The following is a 13,648-nucleotide window of genomic DNA, read 5'->3' on the forward strand; positions in this document are numbered from 1 at the left end:
CGGAGCTCATGGGAAGGTGGAAGGATAATGAGAACGTAGTAGGATCAATGGATTGTAGGCTCCAATGGGGATTGAAGGTTTGTTGATGCACAAAGAAGTAATCCTGGAAAGACAAGAAGTGGTGGTTGAAGAGTGAGATGCTTGCAATTAAGATAATGGAGGGATCCCAGTTGCTGGTAATGACAAGTTTGAAGGTGTGACTAGGGAGTGAGTGCTCAAGGTGAAATGGAGAATAAAAGGGATTGCTGGGAGTATTCCTGGATGATTGTGTTATTTTTGGACAAAGTCTAAAGTTTTGTTCCTTAGTTTGAAATGGATTACAATGTCAATGATGAAAATACTACTTCCTAAAAAACACTTTGTGATTTCCTTTTATTTTTTTGGTCTGAATCTAAGAATACTATCTTATTTTACATTAGAATGCTAAGAACATTATGGATATGTATAAATTGGAAAAGAAGATTGAGGAATTGTCTAAAACTGAGAAACAGCATCAAGTAAGCACTTCTCAAATACTGGTAAAATATTTTCTTTCCTCAAACTAATATTACTTTTGGAAGGTGTATGTGACTCATTGACACAATAACCTTATGTTATAAATTTTGAAATTTGTACTGCTCTAGATGTCTGAGTTATATAAAAGGCAGTTTCTGTTTTTTCAATGTAGCAGCTTTACTGATATATAATACACATGCCATTAAATTCACCCACTTAAAGTTTATGAGTCAGTGGTTTTTAGTATATTCAGAGTTACGCAACCATCATCAAAACCAATTTTAAAATACTTTTATCATCCAAAAAGAAATCCCTTTAGCAGTCATTCTCCATTCCTCCCCAACCCCAGCCAACCAGTAATCTGCTGTCTATCTCCATGGATTTACCGATTCTGGACATTTCATATAAATGGAGTCGTATACATTATATGGTCTTTTGTGATTGGCTTCTTTCACTGAACATAATGTTTTCAAAGTTCATTCATGTAGGAGCATATATCATTACTTCATTTCCTTTTATGGCTGAATAATATTCCATTGTATGGATATAGCACATTTTGTTTATCCATTCATCAGTTGCTGGACATTTGGGCTGTTCCTACTTTTTTACTATTATGAGTAATGCTGCTATGAATATTTATGTACAAGTTTTTGTGTGGACATATATTTTAATTTATCTTGAGTATATACCTAGGAGTGGAATTACTGTATCATATGATAACTCTATGTTTAACATTTTGAGGAACTGCCAGACTTTTCCCAAAATGACTGCGCCATTTTACATTTCCACCAGCTGTGTATGAGGGTTCAAATTTCTCCACATCCTTGCCACCCCTTGTTATTATTTATATTTTTTATTATAGTGACAATTTCTAACTTAACAGTATCTAATTTTGCAAATCCCTAAGTTAGGGAAGATTTCAGCTATTGTACCTTCTTAATGCAGAAAATGAGGAGAGATGGGGAAAAAAAAATCTATCTTGATTTTTAAAATTCAATTCTATTGCCTTAAGGAATGATATCTTACAAAAATGATTTTTATCTATATTACATCTAGAAAGTCTATATTTTGTGTATTTTTGTTTTATCTGCAATACATTATTATCAGGAAACAGAAGACAACTGTTATTTTTTATTTATTTATTTTTTTCGTTACGTGGGCCTCTCACCGTTGTGGCCTCTCCCGTTGTGGAGCACAGGCTCTGGACGCGCAGGCTCGGCGGCCATGGCTCACGGGCCCAGCCGCTCCGCGGCATGTGGGATCTTCCCGGACCAGGGCATCGGCAGGCGGGCTCTCAACCACTGTGCCAACAGGGAAGCCCACAACTGTTATTAAATTCAAGAATTTGTGTCATGCTTATTCTCATCTCTAATGGTTTATTTGAACAATATTTTTTGTTGTAGTATGTGTTTGAAATGATGATGTACTTAAACTTCATATCTATATGTGGAATTCTCAATTTTCTTAGCAGACTCCCAATTCCATGTGGGTATGTACATATACATATATTATAGCAGTTATAATTTAGACATTAAAATTGATTTTATTCTAGGAATGACTGTTTTGGAATACACAACTGTCATAAACTAGTGGAAAGAACCAGAAGACACGGAGTCAAATCCTGTCTTCTCGACTTAAAAGCTTTGTAACCACAAGCAAGTAGTTAACTTCTCTAAATCTCAATTTTCTCATCTATTAAATGGATACGATAGTTTCTACCTCATCCACAAGCTTGTTGGAAACTCAAATGAGATGATTATGTGAAGATACCTTTAGAATTATAAAGGGATATCAAATATATATGATTATGATGATGATGATTCTACTTCTGACTATGCTGATTATTTTTCCAGGTTTTCCATTCAATCAATATACATTTTTATCAATTACATCCTATTTAGAAGCCTACGCCAACAAGCTTGCCTTTGGTTTGAATAAACTGATATATCCTTAATATTCACTTTGCTAAAAGAAATCTTGAACATTTTTAAACTATGTTTTTAAAAGAGGAAGAGCTTTCTATATGTCCATATGGACTCTGTTTGTGTCCTATCTAGATTTTTAATTTCATCAAAAAAACGAAGACTCTCTATGTCCTCTTATTATATGAAGTGTGAAATAGTGGGAAGAGCCCTTGGCTGGAGTTGGTGACTCAGATTTTAGTCTCCATTCTGTCACTTACTGGGTGTGACTCTGGGCAAGTCTCTGGATAGCGCTGAGCTTCCATTTCCTTCCTGGTAGAGCAAGGGCAATGACCTTGACCTCAAGGGTTGTGAGGCTAATGTGAACGTTCTTTATAAAGTGAAAAACACATGCACATTAAAGGTGCCAAAGAAACATGTCTCCCTATTGGATGATTTTGTGGCACTGTCCTTTACCAAAGCAATGTCCCAATGGCCTTTCCTAAATGTGTTTCTTTTCAGATGCAGTTACACACGTATGAGAACACTTTGCTTAACAAAGATGAAAGTTTGCAGAAGGTTGGTCCTGTCTCTTCACATGAAGGCCTGTGGGATTCGCTAGCTCTCTCCAAGTCATAAAGGAAGGAGATGGTCATTTGTGTAACTTCACCCCTGTTTTAAATATCTGATTCTAATATTCTGTCACAAGACATTTCTTTATTTGTAAGGACAAAAATGTTCTTCTGAGTGAAGAATACTGACTTCTCCATCTGGGATTTTTTTTTTTTTTTTTTTTTTTGCGGTACGCGGGCCTATCACCATTGTGGCCTCTCCCATTGCGGAGCCGGACGCGCAGGCTCAGCGGCCATGGCTCACGGGCCCAGCCGCTCCGCGGCACGTGGGATCCTCCCGGACCGGGGCACGAACCCGCGTCCCCTGCATTGGCAGGCGGACTCTCAACCACTGTGCCACCAGGGGAGCCCCATCTGGGATGTTTTAACTTATCCTCTGTAAATTCTGGTGGTGTTCATTCCTTTACTCAACAAATACTAGTGTGCCAGTTTGCCCGTCACTGGCTAGATAGTGGTGATGCAATTTTAATTCATAACAACACAAATGAGTGTGCAGTCCGTCATTTTAGGGAAAAAGAAGAATATATCCTCAGTTTTTTTCTACCTAGTTTGATTGATTGATTTGATAGATAGCTATTACTCTATTTATCTTTGTGTCCTGTGATTATAGCCTATCTGGTAACAAAGTTTGCCAGCTACCAAGATGCCTGGTTATGGTGGCTTTAAGAGACCCAGGAAGGATACACACTAAGTTAATAAACTTCCACATTCCAAGACAGGAAAGTGAAGAAAAACCAGTACTTCACTTCTTTTCCTTTCCCTGCAATTTATGAGGTTTCAAAGGAGTCATTCACGGCTTGTGGACATTGACCAGGATACTGAATATCGTACCAACTGTATCTCCTCATCTTGGGTGTTCTCGCTCCCCATGGGGTAGCGGTGGTCGCTCACTTCCTCTGTAACTCTGGTCTTTCCACCATTTTGCACTCTTGCCCAGCACGCATAATGCACTTCTCGTGCTCCAGGCACCATGCTCACGATGGGATAGAACTACAGGTCAGACACTGACTGTACCCTCTGGTCTTGCAGTACGAAACTATGGTTTTAACAGAGATACGGTTTGAACTGGATAAAATTGGAAAATGACTAATAATTCATTAGTCACTCTGCAGGTAAAAAACTCCTTTTTTCTTAACTGTACCATAGTAATATAATTCTGACTTGGACTTAAGAATTACCTTGCAGGGTATGATTCCATTGGACCAGGCAAAGACAGAACATAATTAACACCAGTCAGATACAGCTGCCTTGCTGTCCCCTTCTTTTCTGCTTAGTTTTAATCACAAACACAGACTAGTTCAGTTTTCCAATAATGAGATTAGTGGAAGGTCTCATCATCATTGGGCATTTACCATTCTTCCGTGGCTCAGATTGGTAGTCTAGTAAATACAATTTAGTGGACTCATACATTTATTTGCTCTTAATTCTCTCTCCTACTTTTCAGAAGGATTTAAGTATAGAAGAACTTAAGTCAACCATCATAGAATACGAAAGCATTATAGAGGTATACCATAATGATCTCACAGCTTGCAGGGTGGGGTTATTAAACGTAAATGTGAATGTCCCACTAGAGTAACACGTGCAGCCTAATGTTGTATGTGATTCCAGAACTTACGAGGGGAGAAAAACAAACTGGCTCATGAGCTACAGCACTTTCAACAGGAGCTCATCGTGTAAGTACAGAGCAACCCTTCACCTGCCTTCTGTCATGTGCCGCCGCCCTACATTCTTCACCTACCGAGCGATGTGCAGTTCTTTGAATGTGCCACGTTCTTTTCTTCTGTACCTTTGTAAGTGATATTTTCTCTGCTTTTCTCCTAAGAGGACGAATTCCTTCACAAGTTTTCCATTACCCTGCCTTACCCTTCCTTGCTTTTCTGATACCTTGAGATTAAGTAATCCTTCTGAATTCGTGCATGGTACGTTGTTCTGACCTCTTTCCTAGCACCCACTACCATATATTATAATCGTTGGTTTCTGATTATGTGTCACATGCTACTCCAGGAGTCCATAGGTAACAAAAATGAGTACAGTCAGTGAGGTAAATGCACATACTTACATTAGGGAAGTGACGATGAGGAAAGTGCATTATCCAGGTAAAGATGGGGGCTTACTCTGCTTAGCTCCAGATAATTGTTACATCAAGAATATATGGACCAGGCTTCCCTGGTGGCGCAGTGGTTGAGAGTCCGCCTGCCAATGCAGGGGACGCGGGTTCGTGCCCCGGTCCGGGAGGATCCCACGTGCTGCGGAGCGGCTGGGCCCGTGAGCCATGGCCACTGAGCCTGTGCGTCCAGAGCCTGTGCTCCTCAACGGGAGAGGCCACAACAATGAGAGGCCCGTGTACCGCAAAAAAAAAAAAAAAAAAAAAAAAAAAAAAAAAGAATATATGGACCCAGTGTGGCAACATGTTCCCATTTTTTAAAGAAAAGCCAGAAATCTAGATTTTTCAGTGAAAATTTAAACAATTTTAACTATTGGCTCCAATTCTTTAAAAAAAAGAAAATATAGCTTGCCTGTTTGCAACCACCTGGAGTCATTAGTGTGTGCAGCTCCTAGAGGACAGGGACTACCTCTTTCTATGTGTGTATGTATGTATGTATGGCTGTGTTGGGTCTTCGTTGCTGCATGCAGGCTTTCTCTAGCTGCAGCGAGCCGGGGCTACTCTTTGTTGCCATGTGTGGGCTTCTCACTGCAGTGGCTTCTCTTGTTGCGGAGCACGGGCTCTAGGTGCGCAGGCTTCAGTAGTTGTGACGTGGGCTCAGTAGTTGTGGCTTGTGGGCTCTAGAACCCAGGCTCAGTAGTTGTGGTGCACGGACTTAGCTGCTCTGCGCATGTGGGATCTTCCCAGACCAGCGCTCGAACCTATGTCCCCTGCATTGGCAGGCGGATTCTTAACCACTGCGCCACCAGGGAAGTCCCAGGGACTACCTCTTATTCTGCTCTGTATTCTTAGGTACCTTATACATCCTTGGCACACATGGGTGCTTACTGATTGTTTGGTGATAAATAAACCTTATTCTGGTGACTTAAAACATAATATTGGAGGCATACCTAACCAGACGACTACTGTTTTTGTTCTTTTTTTCCCCCCAAGGAATGGAATCCAGTTGAATGTCAGTGGAGAGCATAAGAGTGTCAACTCTGAAGGAGAAAAATCTCTACATTGTGAACTCATTCTTGCTCAGTCTGCAGAGGTAGGTAATTATCATCAAATGGAAGGCTTTAAAAAATAATCACCACATGGGATAGCCTGCTATTAAGTGAAGTTCTGTAGCTTGCTGAAAAGCACTCATGATATTTTGAGGGAATCTGTTGATAGTTTATAGAACCTAAGTCTAAAGTCTCTTAGTCTGGAAGAACAGATCTTTTTCAAGTTATGGCTGAAAACTATAGTGAGACTCCAGCATGGAGTTGTGGAAATGTGTGTTCAGTGAATCTGGACTTTAGAAATCTTTATATTCTTTATATTTTTCAGAACAAACTACCTTCAGTGATCCCCAACCTGGGGTCTGAAAGATAGCGGTAGAGATCCATGAACTAATTTTAGTATTTCTCCAAACCCCCAAAGTAAATGTATCTACCAAAAATAAAGATGATCAGAAACAAGATGAAATTTCTTTGCTTTAGGATGTAATTGTACCAACCCAAATTAATGACATTGATTATTATGTTCTGAACATAAATTAGCATTTTTATTTGTTTTGGGTTAATTTTAAAATGGCAAAATGAATTGTTGCTTTAAAATCTCCAGTTTGGGGCTTCCCTGGTGGCGCAGTGGTTGAGAATCCGCCTGCCGATGCAGGGGACACAGGTTCGTGCCCCGGTCCGGGAAGATCCCACATGCCGCGGAGCGGCTGGGCCCGTGAGCCATGTCCGCTGAGCCTGTGTGTCCGGAGCCTGTGCTCTGCAACGGGAGAGGCCACAACAGTGAGAGGCCCGCGTACCACAAAAAAAAAAAAAAAAAAAAAAAATCTCCAGTTTGTTCGTAGACCCATTTCTTTACAATAGGGGAGGAAACAGTCGAAAGATTTCTTGTGGATGAAATGTTGGGACCCACCTCCCTACTATATTTTTACTCCTTTGTACTTTCCAGTTTTGTGCTTGTTATGTTAGGAAATGTTTTATTATTAGCAAATTGCTTTTTTTCGCTACTTTGATGGTCTTTCCATGTTGGGTAGATGATGGATATGACCAGAATGTCCTCCTGTTGACAGCTGTGATATGACCTTGAAAGGAGAGAATGTCCTTGGGGCAAATGCTGTTTGAATTTCTCCTGCCAAGGATGCAGGGCAACATATGCTGCCTTCACCTAAGGCCGTCTCAGGCAGCCTTGAGCATTCTGCTGAGGGCTGTGCTTTCCTGACATTCTCTTTCAAATACTCATCATTTTTACTGCGTTTTTGATACCCAGCCAAACTGCCAGACTGAATGAAGTGGTGGCAAATCTGCCACGGCAATGTGTTTTTATCCCCTGTCCTCCAAGATAATAATGATGCCAAGATGCCAGCCTATAAAGCTTTATAGTTCTGAACAGGGGTTAAACAGCTGGCAATGTTTTGGCTCTGAAGTTTATCGCACTAATGGATTAGGAAGTCTTTGCCTTCTAATTGGAATCTGGAATAAGAGCCCTATGATCTTCTTCCAACAGATAGCAAGAAGAAAGTTAAATTTGTTGTCATATATCTAAAATATGACAGGACATAGAGGCTTTGAGAGACGTATAAGAAATTTGCTTTGTGAAATTTCATCTGAGGGTATCTTCTATGAGTGGAGGACAGACAAAAGAAACCAGTCTGTTTTCAATGGGATTTATTGAATGCCCCTCAGCAGTTTTTTTTTTCTGTGAATTTATTTCCCTTCCCCTCTTTGCATAAAATTAGAGCCATAAAATATGACCTACATGTAAATGTTATCTATTGGATACATGAATTTTCCTTAAGAATGAGTAAATGTTAAGTTAAAGCCATCTAAGAGAGAAAATGAAAACAATTTTGGGGGGATATTAGGAGGATTTCATAAGACTATTTAGAACTATTTGATGGGGATAATTACATTGACCCATGGGCATCATTTTCATAAAATAAAAATCATGTTCTTTATTAAGATGACAGAGTTGTGGACGTTTTGGTAATTGTTTCAGAACAGTGAAACCAAGCGGCAGTGCAATTTAATCAGCTTGTCGTCTCTGGACACAATGATGGACCAAGAAATGCTGCTGTTACTGAGAGAAGTTGAACAAAAGGGAGTGGAGTTCACAGCTATGCTTCAGAAGCTGGTATTGTGTAACATCTACATATTGTGCTGTTTCACCGGCCAGGAACGTCTGCAGATAATTGACCTACAGCCTGTTTGCTGAGCACAAGCATATCTGTGTGTTGGGACCCAAATTTATCCTACTACGAAATGAGAAGATTTTTCTCAAACCTTCCTGATGTGGATCTTCTAGTTCTGGGTCAATCAGGACTAACAAGTTGACCGTTAGATATGGATTGCTAAGCTTATTTTTCCTACAGGTTAATCTTTAGTGTCAAAGGGCTGAAGATGCAGTATCTGTTGAACAGTTTCCTTCTAGCTAATAGCTAATACCTCCTTCTCCGTTTTGATTTTTGACTGGAAACTCTAGATGGTCAGAAAAAACAGAGAACAACATTTTCATGTTGGTATCTCCAGTCCCTTTCACAGTACCTAGTATATTGTAGGTAGTATTTAGTTTGACAAATGAAAAAAATCCATGAAAATGTTTGTTTCCTTCTATTTGAGAGGGGAATGAAAATGGGTAGGTTTTATTCTGGAAAACAGTTCTATCCAATATATTCAGCATGTACAGGGCACCTGACGAGAGTTAGCATCTACACATGGCAACATCCTGAGATAAAGGAAAGTCACTGGGTGGCCTTAGATGACAAGAAACTCTCTCTCGTGGCTTCCTAAATTACCTGTATAAAACCTTGTCTAAATTACTTCTTCTTATATAATTGCATATGGCTTTCATATGAATTCATATGAATTCCTAGTTGAAGATGTGGAACTCTTTTTCAGCATGAAGATATTTCTGAAGTTGAAACACTCATTGATAGTTCTCTACAGTGGGTAACTAATCCAGAAATTCCTGTGAAAGAAAAGTGGGAGAACAAGTTTACTGTAAGTGTTCTATATTTTGTGATTTTCCTGGTTTTTCTTCTACTTTCTTAACCCAGGTAATGCTTATTATACACAGTATCATTTCTAAGACTTTATTGTAGTGTTCTGCCATCTCATTCTGGTGATGTGTGTGGAGTGTGTGTATGGGGGTGACAGTAAGAGTGTGATGGTTACGATAAGTGTGTGTGGGTGTGAGGGTGACAAACGAAAGAGAGAGAGAGAATGTGAGGGTATGGGATATGCCTTGGAGAGACAAAGAGTAAATAAGCTGATTTAATTAAAAGTGTATTTTATTTGAATCCTTGTGAGGACTGGTTAGTCTAAGCTTGAATTTTTCCTATCAAAATTCTCTAACTTTGATAGAATGATTATTGTGCAAAAGAATCTTATTCCTGAGACTCTGACATACCAAAAATTAGCAGAATATCAAAAATGGAAACTTCTTAGGTAGCTAGTTCCAGTTTTGTTAGAAAGGAAGCATATAAAAAGAAATCTCTTTAACTTATCCATCACTTATTATCTCTGCTTCTTGACTGCCAGACGACTTCCTAACATCTCTCAGCCCCCTGAGTTAAGCTAAAGCATGAAGTAAACTCTGAAAACTCTGGAATATTAATTTCAGCCCTTGCCAAATTTACCTTTTTAAAAAGGTTTTTAATGTGTGTCTGAATATGGTAATCAACAAATACTGATTTTATTGCATTTCCTAGTCCCATTATATTCTAAAGCAATTGTGATTATTGATGAAATGGTCACGTATCTTAAGAAAAAGAAAGCAAAGCTCAATTCTAGGCACGCTATGGGTACCTAATACGTACTTGTTAAACTGAGATAATCAACGCACAAGATAATCAATCTGTAGGCAACTGCGAATTGGTATCTGTTCAATTAGAATTTTAGAGTCCAGTAACACTGAATGCTATTGAGGTGGGAATGGCCACAGCATGTAATATTGCCTGTTATTTCTTTATAGTTAACATTGGAACAGTGGAGTTTGTTTTGTGACTCTTCTTATAGGAATTCAAATATATCAAGGAAGAGAAGCTAAATCTTTGTATATTAATGCTGAACAGCTTGAGAAACCACAAAGAATCCCTTGATAAAGAGTTTGCCAAATTGATAGAGATTTTGAAGAGAATCAGGCTGGAATATTTTTATTTCAGAAAAGAATTTCTTCCCAGGTGATGATCCCTTATATATAAGAAACCCATGCTTTATATACATAACATGTTTGTAATTGTGCCATGGCATTCAGTTTACCTTTTTCAAGTTGTATACCTTGATTTCAGATGACACTTTTTCAGGGAAGACATTTTGTCTGACAATTTTGGGTTGTGAAAGAGTATGAAATTGACTTATATATTCAAAATTGCAAGTAGTAAACTTGAAATCTATGGAAATCCGTATATTGAGTTATTTTTCCCTAGAGAAGGAGTTTGGAATCAGAATGTAGAATTCTTTTAACCAGAGGGGCCTTAGAGATTATTTAGTAAAACCTCATAATTTTACAGAGGACTGGGGCAAAAGGATGTAAAGTGAATTGATCAAGACCTGAGAGTTATTAATGGAAAATCTATGACTAGCTCTGTTAATGGAAGGACTTGATGCTGGGGCTGTTGACTCCTATCCCATTGGGCTTTATGTTCCATCTCAGGGTACAATGCATTACATTGAGCCCTAGTCAGTTAAATTTCAAGTAAAAGAAGTCATAGGGAATAGAAGACTCTAAATGTAAAGTGACTTAAAATCTTATCCTTCCTCTCACCTTAATTCTTTTTTTTTTAAGTACCTGTGTTTTATGTATGTGTGTATGTATGTATGTATGTATTTATGGCTGCACTGCACGGCTTGTGGGATCTTAGTTCCCCGACTAGGGATTGAACCCTCGCCCTCAGTGAAAGCACGGAGTCCTAACCACTGGACTGCCAGGGAATTCCCCTTAATTATTATGTTTTCTGGGGAAAACTCTCGAAATTTGTCACTATGTAAACCACATACTAAACAAGGACAGGGGTTAGATCTCTTGTTAACCACTATTTATGTAGCTGCTAATGCCTTACTTAGCATTCCCTTAAGAAATGCTTTTTGACTGACTGAATGAATGAATATGGGTGTATTTTGTTTTTTTTTAAATTTTATTTTATTTTTTTTTGCATTATGCAAGCCTCTCACTGTTGTGGCCTCTCCCTCTGTGGAGCAACAGGCACTGGACGCGCAGGCTCAGCGGCCATGGCTTACAGGCCTAGCCGCTCTGCGGCATGTGGGATCTTCCCGGACTGGGGCACGAACCCACGTCCCCTGCATCGTCAGGCGGACTCTCAACCACTGTGCCACCAGGGAAGCCCAATATGGGTGTATTTTGAATTTGAATAAAGTAAAGGAAAAAAATGTACTTAGAGATCAAGATTGCTGAAAGAAAATTGCAAGAAGAAACTATTTTATTCCCCCCCCAAATAAGGAAACTAGGTATCAGAGAGAGTTTACAGTTTTTTTGTTTTTGTTTTTTTCTGGTACGCGGGCCTCTTACTGTTGTGGCGTCTCCCGTTGCGGAGCACAGGCTCCAGACGCACAGGCTCAGCGGCCATGGCTCACGGGCCCAGCCGCTCCGCGGCATGTGGGATCTTCCCGGACCGGGGCACGAACCCGTGTCCCCTGCATCGGCAGGCAGACTTTCCACCACTGCGCCACCAGGGAAGCCCCAGAGAGAGTTTAATACCAGAAGGAACTCTCAAGAAGATGATTTTCTGCTTTCCCTAAGAAACCGGGAGCCCAGACTTCCCGATAGTGGTAAAGGCATGGGTTAAATAGATATGCAGCTTCCTTACACAGATACTGTCTCCACAAAAGGGAGCATTGAAATTCTTCTGTTTAGCAACAAAGAACTATTTGGAGAGAGGCCTGCACTAGATTCATCTAGGAGTAAGTGAATTTTCTGTATTATCCTATTAGACACATGAACGGCCCAGTTAAATAATAGTAGGTACGGTTTGTTGAGAGCTCATTGTGTTGCATGTAGTGCTAAGAATTTGACACACATTTATCTCCAGAGAGGTCACCCTGGTGGGGTTAAGTGACAGCTGGGATCAGGCCTAGATATGGTCTCCTTCAAAACCTATATTCTTTCAACTCTTAATCCCCCACCTTCTACTTTTTAAAATCTAATGTAATATTTATTAATAATATTCTAGGAACCTAGCATTGGGCAAAATAATACTTATCAATGGAAGGATGGCTTAGCCCCTGCCTTCTAAACATAATTTAAAAGACACAAAGCCATATAGAGGCTGCACACAAAATGATTTGGCTATAGGTATTAACTATGAATAAGAACATGAGTGAAGTATTTTGTGGTGGTGAGAGGGAATTCTATATTTAAATGAAGTAGGAAATATTTATTAAAAGTAAACTTTCAGGGGGCTTCCCTGGTGGCGCGGTGGTGGAGAGTCCGCCTGCCGGTGCAGGGGACAGGTTCGTGCGCCGGTCCGGGAAGATCCCACATGCCGTGGAGTGGCTGGGCCCGTGAGCCATGTCCGCTGAGCCTGTGTGTCCGGAGCCTGCGCTCTATAACAGGAGAGGCCACAACAGTGAGAGGCCTGTGTACCGCAAAAAAAAAAAAAAACAAAAAACAAAAAACAAAAAAAAAACCTTTCAGGAGTTAGCTGTTTGCTGAGGAGAAAGCTTCCTTCCATTTGGGTGCAAGATAAACAGACTACAGTGCTGAGGAATGGAAAGAATTGAGTGAGGCAACGAGAGGCAGTGAAAGAAGCGCTCTACAACAGGAGAGGCCACAACAGTGAGAGGCCTGTGTACCGCAAAAAAAAAAAAAAACAAAACAAAAAACTTTCAGGAGTTAGCTGTTTGCTGAGGAGAAAGCTTCCTTCCATTTGGGTGCAAGATAAACAGACTCCAGTGCTGAGGAATGGAAAGAATTGAGTGAGGCAACGAGAGGCAGTGAAAGAAAAAAAAGAAGGCTTTTGGAGGGCTTGGTGAGAAAAACATGTCATCATTTTGTACATCCAAGTGCCACCTCGCTGCCAGAATTTTTTTCCCCCTAAATGCTAGGAAATTATAGAAAATAGGACAGAAATCTCTACCTCCATGAAACTAACATCTATTAAGGGACACAGATAATGAACAAACATTATAATTATATAATATAATCCCAGGGAGTAGTAAGTGATATGAAGAAAATTAAAGCAGGATAAGAAGACCAAGAATGACCAGGACCTAATTTTAGAAAGAATGGTCAGGAAAGGCCTGTTTGAGGAATGATAAATTGAGTAGATAAATGATGTGAGAGAGTGAGCTATGTGATGATCTGGGGAGTGTTCTAGGCAGAGGAAATAGCTAGTGCACAGGCCCTGGGGTTGTAATGAGCTTGGTATGTTTGAAGAGCAGCAGAAGGCCGGCATGACAGGGGTGGAATGAGTGCTGGGCGGTGGTAGGAGATGAGGTCAGAAGGATAGGCAGGGGTCA

General features: G+C 40.0%; 1 protein-coding gene across 1 annotated transcript in view; it reads left to right on the forward strand.

The window, feature by feature from the left end:
• Nucleotides 1–13,648, forward strand: part of IRAG2 (inositol 1,4,5-triphosphate receptor associated 2) — a 93,375-nt gene that overhangs the window by 18,625 nt on the left and 61,102 nt on the right. The window contains 8 exon segments of the mRNA XM_059080121.2: nucleotides 420–497; nucleotides 2,919–2,975; nucleotides 4,473–4,532; nucleotides 4,637–4,701; nucleotides 6,126–6,225; nucleotides 8,172–8,306; nucleotides 9,071–9,172; nucleotides 10,190–10,353. Coding sequence (XP_058936104.1) covers nucleotides 420–497; nucleotides 2,919–2,975; nucleotides 4,473–4,532; nucleotides 4,637–4,701; nucleotides 6,126–6,225; nucleotides 8,172–8,306; nucleotides 9,071–9,172; nucleotides 10,190–10,353 — 761 coding nt within the window.

The sequence above is a fragment of the Kogia breviceps genome, chromosome 12 (genome assembly GCF_026419965.1).
Source record: "Kogia breviceps isolate mKogBre1 chromosome 12, mKogBre1 haplotype 1, whole genome shotgun sequence".
NCBI lineage: Eukaryota > Metazoa > Chordata > Mammalia > Artiodactyla > Physeteridae > Kogia > Kogia breviceps.